Source organism: Carassius auratus, chromosome 3 (assembly GCF_003368295.1).
Source record: "Carassius auratus strain Wakin chromosome 3, ASM336829v1, whole genome shotgun sequence".
Lineage (NCBI taxonomy): Eukaryota > Metazoa > Chordata > Actinopteri > Cypriniformes > Cyprinidae > Carassius > Carassius auratus.
In genome coordinates this window covers 8374957-8395316 of record NC_039245.1, presented here as the reverse complement: position 1 = coordinate 8395316, position 20360 = coordinate 8374957, and the positions used below count along the sequence as shown (strand labels likewise).

Genomic DNA, 20360 nt, shown 5'->3' with positions numbered 1-20360 from the left:
TATTTATACATTAAGTTCCATTCAAAACAGTTCAGAATTTCTAAATTTACATTAATTTTAAACAAATTTTAAAATTTAAACAACAATTACAAATTTCACACTTGCAAAAACTACTCCAATAAGTTATATTTCTATATCTATATATATATATATATATATCTATATATATATATATTTCAGAGCAATTTGTAAAATATATTTATATTTAATTAATATTAATATTTAAAAAATACAGAATGTTATAAGAAAACAGTCATATATTACATTGATTTAAGTACACCCAGCACACAGTAGGCGTTCACGGTTCATTTCGAGTTGTGGTTCATTGATCGATTCAGTCAGTGAGTGAGTCATTAGACTGATTCAAACTGACAACTCACTGTCTTTTTGACCTGTTCATTATAAAGAACAGATTTTGTGACTTATTTTGAGTACTCTACTGAGTGCCTGATTAAAAAAAAAAAAAATTTTTTAAATGTAATATTTGTTCAAATATGCTGCCTTAACTATGATTTTGTATTTATTTTTTACTTCTATTGTCTATTTATTATCTGTGTATAATTTTGCAATCTTTCTCCCTCATCACATTCAGTTCACATTGCAAACTCACAACTCTGCCACAAAATTATTTCTTTTTCCATAGCACAGTAGATATAGCAGCCGTTCAGGAATACATCATCGGCAGATGAATGCAGACATTCAAGAACAATAAATGGAAATGATGAACATGATGGAAATAAATCGGTTACAGTATTTTTTTTTTTTTTTAAATGCAACTAAGTTCTCAGTTCCCAACTCTAGGTAACAAGCTATATTGCATAACCTGGGAGGATGAACACTGAGATATTTGAAGAGAAAAAATGTGCAAATTAGGTAGCGTTGGCGGACAGATGCTGCGCTTGGGGAATGACTGGGAGAATCTGGAGGAAGAGCAGCGAGAGAGGATCAGAAGGAGAAAAAGGAAAGGAGATGGCGCATTGTGCCTGTAAATTACCACCGGCTCTCCCAACATTCACTAGCTCTTATCTGAATACAAAGCCAAGAAAACCATGGATTTATTTCCAAGCAGAAAAAGTGTCAATGCCAATGCCAATTTCCACAAAGATGTCCTCTAAACTGTGTATTAAGCCTTATGGCTCTGTCTCTCACAGGGTATGAGCTTTCCATCATGCAGCCTTTAATAACAATTTCTAAGCATGTGCATGAGTCACTTGAAAAAATGAGACTTTGGCAACTCGGTTTCAGCACCAGACTGAGTAGAACAGCTACTCTCCAACAAGCAGGGACAAACAAGTGCCTGCCGATCAAGAAAAACAAAGAGCCTGTCTGTCAGCCTGCCTCTCAAGAGCTCTATTCAGATCTTAACCCACATAGTTCCTCCGCTTACCCTGCACTCACATCACTTCCTCAGACGCAACACCCACCAGCTCTAAAGGCCCCCAGGGTGGTTCTACCTTGAGCTACTCTGTTATTTCTATTATGCAAGGAAGTTATATCTTATGACTATCAGCTCGCCCTTCATTTTCCTTTCTGTCATGCCATCTTTCTCAATTTTTGTTGCACCATATTTGCTTCTGCTCCCAACTACTCTGTTTTCCTCCATTTCCCGGGTTGCTCACACATTTGCAGGTCTCCAAAGAATCAGTCAGGGTTGGGCAACATTCAGAACTGGATCCCTTTCCATTTATAATTTAAATTGAATTGGCTACGTCTTACAGGAAGTTGTAAAGGAATTCAACTTGAATAACAGGAAGAAAAATTATTTGGGCTGCAGACAGTCATAAAGCAGGGATTTCAGTAATCCAACATAAAATGGGAAAGAAAAAAAAACGTCAAAGTCTGAATCATGTTGTTTGGCTCCTCTTTAGAAGCCTTTGGTAAAATGTGAATATGTTGAGAAATTGTGTTCTTCCACCGTGCTTCATTACATGGGAGGAGTATATATGACATTAATTTAGTAATACATATATAACGATAAAGAAATGAGGTTATATTCAAACTGTAGAACAACATTTTTATATACAAATCTCTCTCTGTCTCTCTCTCTATGTACATGATTCAAAGGTAAATATATAATTGTGGATTTTATATAAATATATTATTGTATATTAAAACTTTGTTTTAGTGAATGTATATAATATATAATTCTACCACCTTAAATTCATCTTTGGATTCCATCCTGAGCGTCTCAAATACACAGAGAGTATAATGATAGTTATATAGAAAGTTTAAAGATTCCAATCCAAATCTAAATAAACAGCTGTCTTTTACAATTTTAAACCCATGTTTTAGACACAAACGTAAGGCTGAAAATAGTTCGTTTTCCTGTTCACTTGGTTACTGTATGCTTGACAGCATTAATAGCCTTCAGCAATAGTGCACATATGGGCATACTATAAGCAAACAATTATGAAATTTTGATTTCTTTTCTAAAATTTGTTGTGCATGACTGCATACAGACACAATCTCTTCTGAAACATTACAGGGAGACATCATGCTTTCCATCCTCATCTAGCACCATCTTCATCATTTGTCTCCTTTGCCCTCCTTTCTCCACCTCCATCTTTCTCCTCTTCTTCCGCCCCTCTCATCCTCCCTCTTGCTGTTTCTTCTTCCTTTCGCTGTACTTTCTGTCTCTCTTTGGTGAATTATTCAGCAGTCTCTGTATGTCAGTAATCACTACTTGTTCAAAGATATGATCAGAGAGAGACAGAGGGAGGAGAGAAGGCATTGATCTGTCAGCTTGAAGAACAAGACGCAGATGGAGAGAGTGAGAAAAAGGTAAATAGGAGGAGAAAACGGAAGAGAGTGGGACAGGAAAGGAGACCAGAGATATGAATGGAGGAAAGAGGGAAATGGAGAGAGAAAGCAGTGAAACTCATAAAGGGAAACAGGAAGGCGATGGCGATAAAACACTGGTTCTCAGTCGGTGATCTGCAGGTGACTTGAGTTTGTAAAGGATAAAAAATAACTAATAACGCACATTTATAAATCTTGATAAATAATAATAGATTTCATAATAAACTCTAAATGTACTCATTTAAAACATTCAAAATATAAAAGAAAAAATGCACCAACATTAATTACTTAATAATAAACTAAAAACAGATGTATTTTGTTGAAATTGTAATAGTATTTCTGTTGTCTCACTGGAATAACATACAGCATGGTATATGCTAATATACAATACATAAATGTTCAGTCCACTCTATTCAGGTTCATTAGCTACAAGACATTAATTAAAAACAAATGTGGATAAAGTCAAAATTATGGATTGCTAAAAGAGAGGCTGTATTAAAACAGTCTCAAGTTTCAAGGCTATAAACTGAGAATAATGTATATACTACTTAAAAATGTAGGCAGCTGTTGTTTCTCCCCAGACCTAGAGTGTTTGCTGGGCCACAATTTTTGTTTTAATGTGGTCCACCAGCTGAAAACATTTGAAAAACACTGTGATAAAGGATGAAGAAAGACCTAATTATGTTTTATGCCATTTCTAGCTGGTCATTAATTGCTCACTAGCTGATGCAAGCTGGTCATCAGCTGGTTGACTAGCGACCATGATCCAAGAATCAACATGACCAATCTCAAACTGGAAACGAGCAGCTTGGACCAGTTTATACCAGATAGAAACCACATATTCATTGCTTTTTCCATCCTTTATCACAGTGGTTCTCAAACTCTGAAACTTCAGCTGTTAGACAGCAGTAAAACAGAAACTGTGTACCACTGTGTACCACTACAAGTCTGAGGGAAAAACTATAGCTACTTAAATATTTAATTAGTATTTACATTAATTTCAGTTAGTAGTCTTAAAACAGATTATCTTTTAGCAAACCCATAATTTTGCCATTGTTCATATTTCATTTAAACTAATATCTTGAAGCTAATGAACATTAATACAATGAACTGAACTGAACATTTACATTATTAGCATGTAATGCTATTGAAGTCGGACGCCAGAATCGCTACCATGTCCCAAACCACAGCTGGCAGTTTTAAGTGGATTTTCCAGCAGGAAGCTGACAGAGAGGAAGAATGAAAAGAAAAAGAAAAAGAAAAAAAAGGACATAGCAGAGGAAAGAGGGAGATTGGAAAAGGGGGAGGGGCCAGAAGGGATCTAACAGATTAGTGTACATGTTGAAGCAGACACATCAGCTGACTGATCAAGATAACACATTCACTCAACACGTCAAAGGTGAGGAAAGAGAGAGATAGCGCCAGAGAGGGGTTAATAAAGTCCGCAAGCATTCCCCTGTGCGAAAAACAGGCCTGGAAAAAAGTGGACAGTGATGGAGAGAGAGAGAGAGGGAAGGACGGCTGGTGCAAGAGAGGAAGAATTGCAGGAATGAAAGATGTGGAGCCAAACAAACGGACACTGATGGAGAGAGAGCTACACACAGGAGGGGTTTGGGATTAGAAAGGTTAATGTATTGATCTGCTTGCAAAGAAAAAAGACTGGTCGAAGCAGTATATCTGGGGAGGGAGTTTGATCTACAAACTCTGGGTTGGCTGGACCAGGAGGATCAGCGTTCTGCCCCGCTGCTAAGCTTTCATTTCATCTTGTCTCACCGACTTTTCCACACCATCACCACCTCCTAAAGAGATGGGTAGGGTTGTAGTCTTAATGTACTTAATTTGGTTGCATCATTTCTTCTTAAAGCAAGAGCAGCTAGTAATTTGTAAGCTGTCCATGCAGGATTGTGCAGCTGCATAATGTGACATTAACTTTTATTTATCCAATAAGCATTCGAATTTGTAAACTAATGTGGTCTTGGTTGTAGGGATGTAACAATTAACCGCGAACCAGTTGAAAATCGATCAAAATATGTGACGATTCAAATCAGTTAAGATGTTAAATAAATCGTGATTCAATTAGGGGAAGGAGTTTATAAAAATGTATGTCAAGATGGTAATTTTCTTTTCATCTTGCCTCTGCATAACGCATGCATATCAAAGTTCATAAGTACAGAGCTGCTTTGTTTACAGCGGAAACCAAGGAAATGCTTTACGCGCCACCTGCTGGCCGAGTGAATCTGCATCTCATTCAGGTCATCTACTGCTTTCATGCAGATTATTTTCACAAAACTAAAGTCAAAACATTCAAATGATACAATTTAAGTTAGATTAAAAACTACTCATCGTGAATTTATGTAGCATCTTTGTTTGGATCATGATTAAAATGCAGTGGTTGCCTCTAATTTCAAATGGAAAGAGCAAAGACGAAGCCTTAGTTTGTTTATATGAAGATATTGATTTTATTTGTGTTACTTATTTATTTGATTTGGAATTTAAAATTTAATTTAAATTAATTTAAAAATTTTAATTTAGCTTTGTTATTTACATTTAAGTTATATTACATTTTTTTCATTTGGCAGAAACTTTAAGACAAAGCAGTAGATGCAATCGAAACCAACAACAGAGCAATTAATATGCAAGTGCTTTATTAGTATACTATTATAGTGTTGTATTTAATTTTCACAAAGAAATTTGCAGCATTTTGTCCAAGCAATAATAAAACGACACATTTAATTTATAATTTGTCTTAAATCTAAATAAAAAATAAATAAAAAAATGTGAATCGAATCAAATAAAATAAAAAAATCAAAATCATGAATTGAATCAAATCGTGAGTCTAGTAATCGCAAAAAGCTTTGTTACTTTTAAATAAACAAAGTATCAGCCTTAAAGCTTTGAAAAAATTCATAACAAAATACAAACAATAAATAACAATCAGAGGTTTTTTTTGGCACTCTATGATGCAGAAGCACCTCAGTTCAAGCAACAAGTAAGCCATTTAAACGTGTAAAGCTTGTAAACATAGCAACGTAATATACCTCAGAATAACCATTCGGTGTCAATAAGCTCATCAGTCAGCTAGAAAAATAACTACAAAGAGGAGCATTTTGCTATATTTATGCACTATTGTATTTAAATATTTTTTTCTTAACCTGTTGTCTCTATGATTCAACTCCTATAAAATTGCATATTACTAATTAATAAAAAAAGAAAGACTGAAAATGTGAAAGACATGCACTCTTAAAAATAAAGGTTCTTCACAGAACCATCTTTGGTTCCACAAAAGGCCATTCACTCAATGGTTCTTAAAGAACCATCTATTTCTCAACTTTTTAAAATCTGAAGAACCTGAAGAACAAATAACCTTTTGTGGAACATAAAGGTTCTTCAGATGTTAAAGGTTCTTTATGAAACCATAAAAAAAGGTTATTCTATGTCACTGTGAGGTATCTTTATTTTAATGAGTGTACGACAACATTTACAGGATGCATTGAGGAGGAGCCCAAACTACACAGTGGCATCCCTTGAGTATTAAAAATATGCAAAGACAGGACAATGAAATATGTATTAAATTATGTATATATAAATATACATTAAAAACAGTAATACTGTGAAATATTATTTCAACAAGTAATTTAATCCAAAGTTGAATTTTCAGCAGAAATCATAAAAACATTCTAAAATGCTGCTGTGCTGCTTAATATTTTGTGGAAACTATGAAAAAAAATGTTCTATTTAAAGAAAAAAATATATATGTAAAAGTTTTTACTGTGACTTTTGATCAATTTAATGCATCCTTAAAAGCTTAAAAGGATATTAGGCATGAGTTAAAATTCTGTCATCATTTACTCAACCTCAAGTTATTCCAAACCTGTCCGAGATTCTTTCTTCTGCTGAATACATAAGAAGATATTTTTAAAGAATTACAAGGTGAAGTAGACCATTGACTTCAGTAGTATTTTTCCCATATATGGGGGTCATTGGTTACCAGCAACTGTTTGGTTACTAATATTAATATCAAAAAATCATCTTTTGCATTCATCAGAAGAAAGACAATTACACGGGTTTGAAACAACTGGATGGTGAATAAATGAAGACAGAATTATTATTTTTTGCCTGAACTATCCCTTTAATAATAAAGTATTTTAAAAATCCTAGTGTCCCTGAACTTTTGAATGTTGTTTTACTCTTCAACAGATATGCAGTGGTGAGTCATTTACAAAGGATTTTATTGTTACTTTATGCTAAAATTAACTTAACACCCTGCAGATATAGAGGAGTCAAATGTGAGTGTCACTTTGGGTTTTATCCTGAGCTTGCTATAAATAAATACAAAAAATAAATACACTTTAATAGAAAATAGAGGGTGGCAGAATGTCGCAGGATAAAGCCGCAAATCCAAATCGAAATGTTCAATCCTGCTTTACAACTGAGCAGTAACTGACCGTAGCTTATACAGAGACTCAGGGTTAAAAATAGTCTGTTTCACCTTGTTACACTATGCTTGACAGCATGACTACCCTTCAGCTGTAGTGCACATATGGGCCATACTGTGAGTACAGAAGAGTTTAAAGAGCCTAAGGCAGCTTCCCTTAGTTTCCCACTAATTAATACTACGGTAAGCTGCCCGTCCTGCTCAGCTATGCATGTCACTATTTTGCAATGCATTCAGCAAAACAATATCATGAACCATGTTTCCATTAGCTAGTACTTTCCAGCTTTTGATCGCCAGGTTAAGTTGTCAGATGTTTTCTTTAGTAGATGGTATGTATGTTAGTAGTCAAAGTATGTCTTTGACTAATATGACTTAAATTGCTCACTTTGCTTACATAAGTGAGATTCAGACTCTCATTCACACATTTGATTTGAAATCATGTATTATATTGCAGTCCATTATAAAGTTACCAGCCACTGACATGTTTTAATGCCATTTTTACTTGCATTTGGTGCTTGCTGAGGGATAATTTTCCTCTAGCGTTGCACTACTTGGAAATTTGGTATAATATCATTATTTATATTGGACAAATTGTTTGTGTTACTCGCATTTGTAAGTTGTGGCTAAAAGCCTCTGCTAAAAGAATAAATGTAAAATGTAAATGGGATTTTGGAGCCCGCTTCTAACATATCTTTCATGATACAAAATGCAGAATTCAATCCAGCACTGTCCTAATAACTAATGACGAATGATGAATGTAAAATGGTTGTGTTAATAATAATAAACACATGCAAAATATCCTGAAAGCATTTTTCACTTGTCCAATGTTTGGCATTTGACATGATTCTACAAATGAAATCCTTGCTTTTTTAAATTCTGTCATCATTTACTTACCTTCACATTGTTCCAAACCAGTATGACTTTTTCTTCAGCAGAAAAAAAAAAATTGTCTGTACAAATAAGATTGACTCCCATTGACTTTCATTATATGGACAAAAAAAATATCATGGAGACATTTTTCACTGGTGCCCACTGAAGAAATATAGTCAAAAGTGTTTGTAAATGATGAAAACAATTTCATTTTTGGATGAACTATCCCTTTAAGATATAAATACAATGATTAGCTTTAACTGACTCTATTTGGGTGATTGTTGGGTGTTTGGAGACCCCAGGAAGGAAAGCCTACGCAGTTTCATTTTCCCCCCTTCTTTTCACAAGGAGCTTAGAGCCATTTCAATTACCTGCGGTGGTGCCATTTCATACTAAAGAGAATGCAAGTCCAATTCCATTTCAATCACTGGGCACTTGGGAATTTAAACAATAATGACTAAATCTGTAAACAGGACAGTCTCACTCTGAACACAGCATCCAGCCATAACACCTGTGGTGGGCATGGCATGAATACAAATAAAAACGGCCAGGCGCAATTACATGAACGAGCAGCTTTTACCAGTGAGGCTCTTTCCTGGTCTCATGACTCAGTGAGGTGGGATGATGATGAAAATTAACTTTTTAAACCATTTGTGAGGTCCAAGTTAATATTTTGGTTAGAAGTCAGACTTAAATCATTGCAATTCAAGCTTTGAATAGGCTTTAAAGTGATTGTTCACCCAAAAATGAAAATTCTGTCATCATTTATGACTCGCCCTCCTGTCATTCCAAACCTGTAAGACTTTCTTCTGTGAAACCTCACAAGACTTAGCTAGAATATAAGTCACATTGACCACTGTTATGATGCCTTTGAGCTCTTTTTGTAGTCACCATTCATCGTTACTTCATGGACAAGAGCGCGACTGGCTCCTTTTGAGTACCATGGAGAAAAATAGTAAGTCAAACTGGTTCGTAACAACACAAAAGTGAGTAAATGATGACAGAATGCAATTTTTTTTGGATCAACCATCCTTTAAACAGGTTGTGCTATGCTCTTACCTGTGTTCAGCTGTCCGTTAGGTCCTCTCATCATGTAGCTGAATTCTTGACAGCTGGCACTCTGGCTCAAGCCTCCAGACCGGAAGCACAGTTCCTCCACCAGCACCAACGCCTTCTTACAAAGGTCGTCTTCCCAGTCCCCCGACATCCTCCAATCCGCATCGCACACTCACCCTGCACTCAACCAATCGTGGCGCAGCTCTTACCGCCCACACCAGCTGGACGGCGCCCGAGCGGAGAGGGTGTGTCTGGCCACTTTCTGCCGATTCCGATAATAAAGGAGCTGAAGGACAAAGTTTCGACGGTCTCTTTAGACCCGTTAATTGAAAACTTTAGCGGTTAATAATAACATAGGCTCCTGGGAAGGAAAAAAACAGGAGAGAGGGAAAAAAAAGAAGAAATGAGAGCAAGGGAGGAGAAGACAATGCATGCATTCATTATGTAAAATCTATTATTGAATTGAATGTGCTTTGCTCACAAGATGTTTTTTTTCTCCACATACTTGTTATAAAGGATGAAAACAAAATCCCTGAGTCCTAGTCATGGTGAAGAAGGTCAAAACCAATTCAATTCACATAGATATTAAGAATTTGCTCAATGGATAAACTGCAAGACTATATTAAGGTCTGTTGTTCAGAAAGCATAGCCAAGATTTTGCAGACTATTACTCTCAGTTAAATCATCAGTCAGGGCGGAGGGAAGTGTTTGCAGGCCCAGTCCTTAAAGCAGCATCAGGGCAGGCTTGAATTCGAAATGTATGGCCTATGTTCACGAAGTTTCTCTCTTTGTTATTCCATTCAAGCTTTACGGCTCATTGTGGTCCATGGATGTATTTCTGGAATGTTCTAGGAGCTCTGAAACTGCCTGAAAAGAGAGGGAGAGTGTGTGAGAGACAGAGAGAAAGAGAAAATGAGGCACAAATCATAAATAAAAAACTGCTGTAAAAATGATGGTTAAATTATCAAGGCCACCCGCTGTGCTCGCAGAGCTCAATAGCATGCAGAGAAAAACCAATCATTCTGGATATCAGTTTATTTTCCCAAAGACAAACAGCTCTCCTTGTACAGTGCATCTTGGGAACGAGGACGTGGTCGACCACAAAACAAAGCTGTTGTTGCATGATACTCTGAGCTTAAAGGTGAAAAGTAATTTCGATGTTAAACTTGTAATGTTAATTTGAGCTGCCCAATACATGGGCTCAACCAATGATATGAGGTTTAGACGGGGGTATATGTTTGATCAATAATTATTGTAGTCTCTTTTTGTGATTCTGTTTGATATCTTTAAAGCTAAAGTGTTATATATCAGCACCAGTAGTGTGAGATCTGTATAATAATTCATGCTTTCAAACCATTGGTCTGATTAAATGATAGCCCCACCCAAACTCACACTATTGGTTGTGCTGGTATGATGTTGAGTCTGGATGACATACTCTAATAATACCTGTTCACAAAAAATTACACTGGGATTAGTTTTATAATTATTATACTGAATCCAAATAAGTATTGCAGACAAAACAATCACTACTGTTTAAAAATGTGGAGGCTATACAATAACTCTCTTATGCATTTATTTGATAAAAAAAATAGAATATTGTGAATTATTATTATAATTTGAAATAACTGCTTCTATTTTATTTTATTTTGTAATTAAGTTTATTTAGAATCCAAAAAGAATTAATAATAATAATAAAAAGGAAAGCATTTTAAGATTGTAATTCGGTAGACACACTTCACCTTTATGATTAACACTGAGTCCTGACAGAGTGCAACACAACAAGATTCTAGTGACAGGCAATTTGTCTGTCTACCCCAAATGTGAAAATGGGGCGTGACACAACACAATCACACAACACTGAACAGTTCTCACACTCACAGCACACTGCAGACGAAGAGCATTGAAAACACTAAAACAAACCTTGTTTTTTCATGCTTTTAAATGGGCAAACTTTGAACCTTCATGTAGAGGATAAATGCACTCAAGGTTCACGTTAAGTAGGCCAATGTTCACAACATTTTATTACATCAGCACCACAGCACAAGACAGAGTTCATCAACTGGTAATTTCAAGAAGCTTTTCATTAATGGATTAGAATACAGGTCAGATCCACACTAAGGATTACGCTACTGCATCAGCACTTTTTCCATAAAGAGGACTTCAATGCTCTGTTACCATAAAGACCGCAGTAATTACATTTTTGCTATCTAGTTTACAATAATCAAATTGTTAAGATTTTTGAATTACAAATCTGTGTTTTCACAAATCAGACAGCAGCACTGAGGAAAAATGTTCTAGCGATTCATCTGCTGAGGGACTGCGTGTGTATAATTTGTCAGCATGAGGATCTATATCTATGAGATCTCTCAGTATTCTTCCTTTGTTCTGTGCTCATTCTGTCTCACAAAACCAGGTCAAAGCTCCACCTTTCATTTGTCTTCTCTTTCACTCCGTGTCTCAGCTCTCCTCCCAGTGTTTCTTTCAACCCCTCTCTGTCTCTCTCCGTCTTCATCCCCTTTCTGCATCAGCTAAAACGGTGCAAGCCCAGAAAAAGTGTGTAAATCTATCAATATGCAAATCGATTCAATGATTGTCTGCTTTCATCAGAGAGTTTTTTCAAGCCGGTGAAATCCTGAAGTCTGATCTCTTTCTCTCTGATGAGCCGATCGTCCATCGATCATTTTGGTAGACTATTCTTTCATGCTTTTTGGGTCTGTAAGATGTCATTGGTCTTTCATTGTAAGGTGGATGGTTTCTCTCCAGCCAGCTGCATCTTTTCCATCCATCTTTCCCCGTTCAGATCCATCAATCAATCAGTCAAAGCCTTAAATAAAGCTATAAGTCATTCGGGAGCACGACTCAGGTCAAGATGTTCACCCACACACTCACACAATCCATTACTAATCAGCGTGCCCAAGTGGACCATCAGTCCGGAGCGTCATCTGAAGAAAACCCAAACAGACTGAGGTCCATTTAACTGTCTATTTAAATGAGCCTCAGACTAGTTTAGATTAGCCTACTTCTTTCAAAGGAAGAAGCTGATTTTAGTCCCTAACAGCCGTTTTTTGTAGTCCTTCAACAGCGATTTCCTTAAAATAAAATAACTCCCTTTGTACTGAAATCTGAGCGTCGTTTGTAGACTTCGCAGATGTTGTTTATGTTCTAACAATAGCAACATTACACACTAACTAAAGTTCAAAAAGTGAAATCATAATCAACTACCCCTTTAAAAATGCTGCTCAATCTGAAAGATGGCTGTCTGGCAGCGAACTACAGTGTCACTGTTCAGAAATGCCAGGTCGATTGATAACGAAGTTAGAGAGGAACTAAGAGGGGAGAGCAGGTGAAAGAAAGAAGCAATGAAAGAGAAAGAAAGAGCGAGATATAAACTATAAGGCTTCAGAAGAAGAAGCCTGAAGGGCATATAGCATGTGGCCTTGGATTCCAGACAGAAAAAGCATTGTGATGCAAGTGTAAACGTCTAGAGGACAGGCATTTACAAGTGACATGCTGTAATAAAACTACACCGATGCTCTGGGGTATTATGGGCTGTGCATATGGAAAAAAAAGCCGGAACAGAATAATGTGGTGGTAAAATCCATGCAAGTGACACCGACATGAAACAAGCGGACAACAGAACATGAAACCGGTCTCAGACATTCCATTGAGTGCTGCCTAGGTCTCAATCAATATCTCCAGGAAAAGCAATACCCCACAACAGGGACCCCAGAAACCTCTATGGTCACTGTCCAATCACACGCAAGCCAGACATAATTGCCACAGTCCAATCATGTCATAAAGGCCACAAAAGCCCCTGTCCAATCACGCACTAGAGATGAAAACCTATAATAAAATGCAATGATTATATGGGTATGTACACCAACACAAACAACCAGAAAGGTCAATGTTCAGAGGCATCAATCAAAATGGCCATAATTGAATTGCTATTAAATATGGAAACATTTAAATGTTGCAGCACTGTTTGGTGTCTAGACAATTCACACAAGATGCAGAAGTCCAATTTCAACCAGAAAGCAGAAAGACTCAACAATGAGTAAATCCAAAGCAGAAGAGATGATCTCAGTTGAGAACCTGATGATGACAAAAAATGAATAAATAAAATAAATAACAATACTTTAAATTATAAGTAAAAAAAAATGTTTGAAAATGTTACTTTGTAAATTCAGTTGAAATCACAAAATGAACAATAAGTTTGAATCAGATTATCACAACAACAAAAAAACACACAGTAGTGTGGAATTCACTATTAACAAGCAAATCCATAATATTTATATTATTTTTTTAATTAGTATTTTATTTAGAAAACAATTTTTTTCAAAAAAAAGATTCCAAATTTTTTTAAGTTTATCATTTTTTATTTTTTATTTTTTAGTACTTCAAAAATAATAATTACAATAATAAAGTACAAAATCAAATTTGGTTTATTTTTATTGATTTATTTATTTTTTGTAGATTGTCAATCATTAATAATCCCCTTTTTTGACTATTAACACTATAAACACTGCAAGCGTAATAAAAGATCACATGAACAGAGGTGCAGCTTTAATTTAAAAGCTGAATGTCCTCTAAAATGGCAAACAAGTCATCATTTCACATTTATATTAATTCGGACGTGACTAAAAGCGATGATGCCCGAGTGCATGAATTTTTTAATTAGTAATTAGTCTATTTCCACCAGTTTGGTCCATTCAAGCAGATTTGCAGATGTCTTGGTGGTCATGAGTTAGCTGGACAAATAAGACCATCCTACAATATAACTGCTCCTAATAACCTCTAAATAACTGCAGCCAACACTTGCAAATATGGCTAGTTACTAACAATGACAATGTTGCTGACTGTTCATACATAAGACACCTGGCATTCACTAGACAACTGTCCGGTGTCTAGAGTCGAGATCTGTCAACACCACAGATCAGCAGCAGTCGCTCAGGTCACTGCCTGTTTCTACAGCAGAGAGCAGATGGGTTTGAGGTTCAGTCCTCGGCCCTGAGGTGAAGGTATTTAAGAATTATTAAGAAGAATGATGCAATTCATTTTGTCCCGCAGGCAACATCCTCTGCCTTATTTAAGTTGACTGTTTTGTAGGCTAATGGTTAAGTTGCTGTAAAGTCTTCATAAGATGACAAACCTCGACTTGCCTTGAAGCAGGGTCTTCCAATTTGCTTGCAAAATTATCTGGCATAAGATGAAGAATATGCACATCACTCAAACCACACACATTATAACATTTATCTATTTTTGTTTGGCAGTCTGCTTCAGTATTGCAACTCTTTGAGCTGTTCTCCAGTCTCAAATCTAGTGTTTAAATATGCAGATATGTAAATATAAACAAATGTTTTAATTGCTGTGTTATGGAAATCAGAGGTGTCATGGCATGCCAACCATTTCTGATCCATGTAATCCATATTAGCACATATATATCAAGATATGCAAGATATCTTATATGCAAGATATATAGGTAAGGTAAGGTAAGGTAATAACAAATAATAAACCAAACATATAATCTACTCTTCGGAGGCTAAAAATCTTCTTTTCTGAGACAATAGATTTGTTAGAAGAATTCAAATTTATAAAGTATACTATGTGATGTGTGAGTCTAAAGCAGCTTATTGACATTGAATGTTTTAGCTTAAAGCACCACTAAGATATATTGAGAATAACAAATGTACATTTTAGGCCAATATGAGACACATCCATATGTACAGTACGAAACATCTGTAGTTTCCACAATCACCTGCCTCCTTTTGAAGTTTCCCTCCTTTCCACTTTACTCAATGGAAACCTGCCTCACAACTTCCCATATTCCCCTGAAACTGATAGATGTGACTGAGACTAATTGTAAAAGAAAAATGCTGGCTAATCCTTTTCTTCTCAACTGAGGCTATGAATTTGAACACTTCTATTGACAAGGGATGTAAATCCATTAAGTATAACCAATAGGATATAAGAGTAATTTCTTAATGAAGCCATTGTGTTTTTTGTTTCTCTCCTTCTTTTTATGTTCCCTTATTTTTCCTCACACTCACTGTATCACCTCCATGCCTGTGGTCTTATCTGCAATGTCATCGGGAGTCTAATCTGCTTTTGTTTTCTGTAAGACTGTTGCTTTTTTTTTACCTGTCAGAAGATAACAGTAATTTTCTTTACCCCTCTGGCTTCAAAACGAAATGTTTCCAGACTTCCTGCAAAGTGGAAATGAATGAATAAATGATAACAGCGCTGTATTAGTAGACTCGTGTAGCAGTTTCTCTTCATCTCCCTGTCTCCCTCCGTCACTCTCTTGCTTTTCTAACCCTTCCTACTTTTGTCGCCTGGCACCATGTCACCCCCTTAAATCACTGGAATGCACTGGAAGAGGAAACCAGGCTAAATGGCCTTCAGTGCGGTCACAACCTCTGCTTATGAACACTCATCCAGATCACTGCGTCATCTCATCGTCTTGCTCATATATCTGCCTTGATACTGTGAGCTCCTGGACACATTCTCCATCCTCTCTTGTGTCCGGCCTATTCACTGGATAATAAACATTTTAAAACTGCCCTGCCATCGACTGCTGCCATTTACACAACTGGACATCCGCCGCTGGCCAAAGACGGGGTGATATTACATATCCCTGTAAAAAAGATACTTTAGGCCTTTGTGGCCTATGGCTTAGAGCATGTTGTAACACTCTTATCACTGTCTTAAAGGAGATCAGTCCTATTCAAAAACAGTCTAACCTGTACAAAACGGTTGCAAATAGACAGGTCTGCTTCAAGTTTGCCTCAGTTCCAGATGGAATCTGCAGAGTTTATCAGTGCGGATTTCAGGGAATTCTGTGGAACAGGTGATAAAGCACTAGCTGAAAGCATAATCAAATTAGCCCAAGTAATTAATTAACACATTTGAAAAACGGTGGGAAGTTTCTAGAATTATTTGAATGACACTCCTCTCAATTCCGACGACATCTGCAGATTTCATGTGGGCCTGGTTTCCACCTCCCATCTTCTCTCTATCCTCCACTCCACTCTCCTGGACCTCAAGAGTATCTAAATTATCTATAACATCACTCAGGAGAACACAGGCAAAAGATAGATGGTGAGTGGTGCGAGGAACCCTGAGATACTGGTGATGCTCTGTGCCAGCCCTTAAGATTCAGCTCCCACACAGATAGAGCGTAGAGAGATGCTCTCAGCAGCCCGACAGCCAGGCAACGTCATCACCCGCTCCGTCACATTGTGGGGGGGAATTAATCGCCCCCTCATTTGGCTTTTCCCAATGCCGTTATATGCTGTCAGTGAGCGAAGGAGAGGATTCCTATGACGGTTCCATATGGATGTATTAATATTTGCATAATTATGGTCCTGTGCCTGATAGAAGCCCATGTAAGCCAACCTTTGAAGACTGTGGGGGGGAGGGGTGGGGTTTGGAGGGGAAGGAACACTGATAAGGGGTTGAAGAGGAGGGAAGCAGCTTCATATGTGCATTCCACGTCCTTTCCTCTTGAATTACATATGCAAATGCAGATTAAGCATGTAGAGTAGGAAATATGGAAGTTAAGAACAGAATTACATAAGTGACAGTGTCTGACAATGATTTATAATCCCTCTATACAATGTTGCACACACAGATCTATGCACATCTGAAAATGCGGGGTCGCGATGCTCAGCACATATTCATGCATGATTTTGCAGTTGATAAATAAAGAATACTTAAGCCGCTGAGAGGGTTTCTGCACGACGATACTGGACAGACGTACAGACCCTTCCAACACATAAACGCGCGCGCACAAATACACAGATATATTATAGAGAACCTGAACACAACAATCCGTAAAGAGTCTGTACCGTTTTCAAGCAATGCAGATCTCAAACAGAACGACTGTCTACATCATATCCATTCTCTCTCTTCCGAGATCACATTCATCCAAATATTAATTTTCTCATGCGACAGCAACATCATAACATCCGCCCCGCACACCCAAAGACAGATAAAGGCTGAAATACCGCACCTGGGATAGAAGAATACCAAAGGGTAGACCGAGAGGGACAGAGGAGGTGTCTCTCCGCTCCCCTCTTCCTCCTCTCTTTCGGTGTTTTCGCTTGTCTTCACAGGCTCGTTTTTTCACTCTATTTCACTCTCTGCCCTCCCTCTCTTCTCCCTCCTTTGCCTTGTGCACTGAATACTAAACGAGTCTCGTCTCTGCTCACGGGCTCCAGTGCGCGTGCAGTGCTAAACACATACTGATGTATGGAGAGAGAGAAAGACAGAGCTGTGAAACGAGAGGATACTGGGCGGAGGAGTGAGATCTCCCATAATATTCTTTTATAAAAAAGTTATTCTTTTTCAGACAATTATACAGTTGCGGCTTGCGGAAATGTTCTAGGTATAAGGCACAAACGTCAAACAGCTACAGCCTACAGTACATCCCAGTATGATTTATCCTATCTGTGGCGGCTGGGATTTTAGCATAGTACATCCCGGTATGATATTTTCCCAATATAATAAAAGGAGAAGTAGTAAGACTTTAAACATTTTAAATAAAGATAATTGTTTTACCAAGCCAAAGACTGATGATGATTCCCAAAAAGGCCTATTTACTGCAATCTTATTTCAAGATAAATAATTTTTTTTTTTTTTTCATAATTCTCAATTTATGTATAAAGCGCAACGGCAAAAACTGTGAGGAAAAAAAAATCTAAATTTGTTTAGAGAACATTTTCTTATATATATATATATATATATATATATATATATATATATATATATATATATATATATATAGTACAGAAATAACCACAAATTCAAGCTGCAATACCAAACTGGACCACACGAAGACGCAAACAGACCACTATACCAGTCGCCTTAACCTGACTGTATATAGAAATATACCGATCCATTTAGAAATATTAAACAGAGCAAAACACACATTTATAAAGTAAATAAAACAATCTGGATTTGTCGAACATGGTGATCTGAAGGCAGCTCGACATCAACAGTGCACTGTTCCTCTGTCCGAGTGTTTTTTGCCCATATGTAAACACCACTGACCATCGCAAACTCCTCTAAAAGCATGCTTCATCAGCAACTGTCCATTATAAAACACTTGCCAGACATGTGACCATTACTGAAATGTGCTCATGTGAAAAGCTATTGGAGAACACACAGACACAGTCTGTTGTTTGCACATTATTAATAACGGACTTACAAAAGTGTCTAATAAAGACACCTGCATGTCACTGTAATCATCGTTACCTCCATTACAATCGTCATCCATCTAAGCTTCACTGTTTAACTTTATTCAGCCCATACAATAATAATAATAATTCCTTACATTTATATAGCGCTTTTCTAGGCACTCAAAGCGCTTTACATAGACAGGGGGTATCTCCTCATCCAACACCAGTGTACAGCATCCACCTGGATGATGCGACGGCAGTCATATTGCGCCAGAACGCCCACCACACACCAGCTTACTGGTGGAGAGGAGACGGAGTGATGAAGCCAATCAGCGGATATGGGGATTGTTAGGAGGCCATGATGGTCAGAGGCCAATGGGCGAATTTAGCCAGGATGCCGAGGTCACACCTCTACTCTTTTCGAAAGACATCCTGGGATTTTTAATGACCACAGAGAGTCAGGAGAATACAGACTAGCAGACTACAATCATGGCCAAAATTTTGGCAGTGACATAAATTTTGTGTTTTGCAAAGTGTGCTGCCTCAGTATATGTTAATTATTTTAACACGTTTCTATGGTATACTAAAAAAAAATGTTACGAATATCATATGTTTTAAAGGATTTCATTGGCAAAAAAAAAAAAAAAAAATTGACTTTGGTTGTTCATAACCTCTGCTATTCGCTCTGGCATGCTGGATATTAGATTCATGGGCCAAATCCTTACTGATGGCGACCCATTCTTGCCTTATTAGTTCTCGGAGTTGATCACAATTTGTGGGCTTCTGCTTGTCCACTCACCTTTGTGAGGAATGACCACAGGTCCTCTGGGATTGAGATCCAGGGAGATCCAAGCCACTTCTTTATCTCTCTTGCTTTGTGACATGGTGCTCAATCACGCTGGAAAATGCACTAATCATCACCAAATTGCTCATGGATCGTTGGAAGTTGCTCTTGCAGGACATTTTGATACCATTCTTTATTCATAGCAGTGTTTTTGGGCAGAATTGAGAGCCCTCCCCTTGGTTGAAAAGCACATGGATGGTCTCCGGATGCTTCACTGTTGGCACAACACAGGACTCATGGTAGCGTTCACCTTTTCTTCTCCGAACGATTGATTTTCCAGATGTCCCTAACAGTCGGCAGTGAGCTTCATCAGAGAAAATAACTTTGCACCAATCTTCTGCAGTCCAGTATTTGTACTAACTGCGGAATTTCAGTCTGTCCTTGACGTTTTTTCTTGGAGAGTAGTGGGTTCTTTGCTGCCCTTCTTGACACCAGGCTGTTAAAGTATTGTCCTCACTGTGCGTGCAGATGCTCTCACACCAATCTGCACTCGTGGTCAGGCATGTGTAGAGGGGGGTGTGGTGGGTGCTTGAGGACCTGTCCCTTTTCCCCTTTTTTTATTTTTTATTGGTAATTAAAACACCATTTTGTGAAGGCATGCCAAATTAGTAAAATTAGTGATTAATAATTTACCCGTAAATAAAATTATCCACATAACCTGTCCTTTCACCTGACGATCCCATCCAGGACGATCCCTCACGTTCAGATATCTTTAGTAATTTAGTGTGCTACCAGATACTCCAAAAACGCCCACGGCTGCCGGTAAGTCGAGTTCCCAGCGGAGCGGTATGCTTGTATACTTATGTTATTAAATTATTATTTTACAAGAACGATGTGAAGAGAACATGTACAGCTGTTGTTTATATTGTTGTGTGTAGCCTGTGGAAGTAAGGTTAGTTAACTATTAATTTATTTGCATATTAATAATAACAGACTCATGCTAGTTTAATCATGTATGACCCCTGTATTTCCCGTCATCCATCAAAACTTTACTGGTGAGATACTGGTTTGCTTTATTTAGGCCATTCGGACTAGTCCTGACCAGACTATAGCTTAAAGATAATGAATAGAGGTATGTTTGCACAAGTTAAGTTTATGTATGATGATGAAAGTACATTAGTGCTAGCCGTCCCGGAACATCCCCTTCTTGTGTTCGGAATGATTTCAGTCTGTTTAG

The 20360-nt window shown here is 37.3% G+C and overlaps 1 protein-coding gene across 3 annotated transcripts in view; it reads right to left on the bottom strand.

Annotated features, from left to right (window-relative positions):
• Nucleotides 1–17433, bottom strand: part of LOC113046493 (synaptotagmin-C) — a 39273-nt gene extending 21840 nt beyond the window's left edge. The window contains exons 1-3 of one of the 3 annotated variants that reach the window (XM_026207336.1): nucleotides 17172–17433; nucleotides 9642–10027; nucleotides 9164–9521 (exon numbers count right to left, since the gene is read on the bottom strand). In XM_026207336.1, coding sequence (XP_026063121.1) covers nucleotides 9164–9311 — 148 coding nt within the window. In that variant the 5' untranslated portion in view covers nucleotides 9312–9521; nucleotides 9642–10027; nucleotides 17172–17433. The remainder of the gene's footprint in view (nucleotides 1–9163; nucleotides 9522–9641; nucleotides 10028–17171) is intronic. The other 2 variants (XM_026207335.1, XM_026207337.1) reach the window with 2 other exon arrangements.
• Between the last annotated feature and the right edge of the window lie 2927 nt (nucleotides 17434–20360).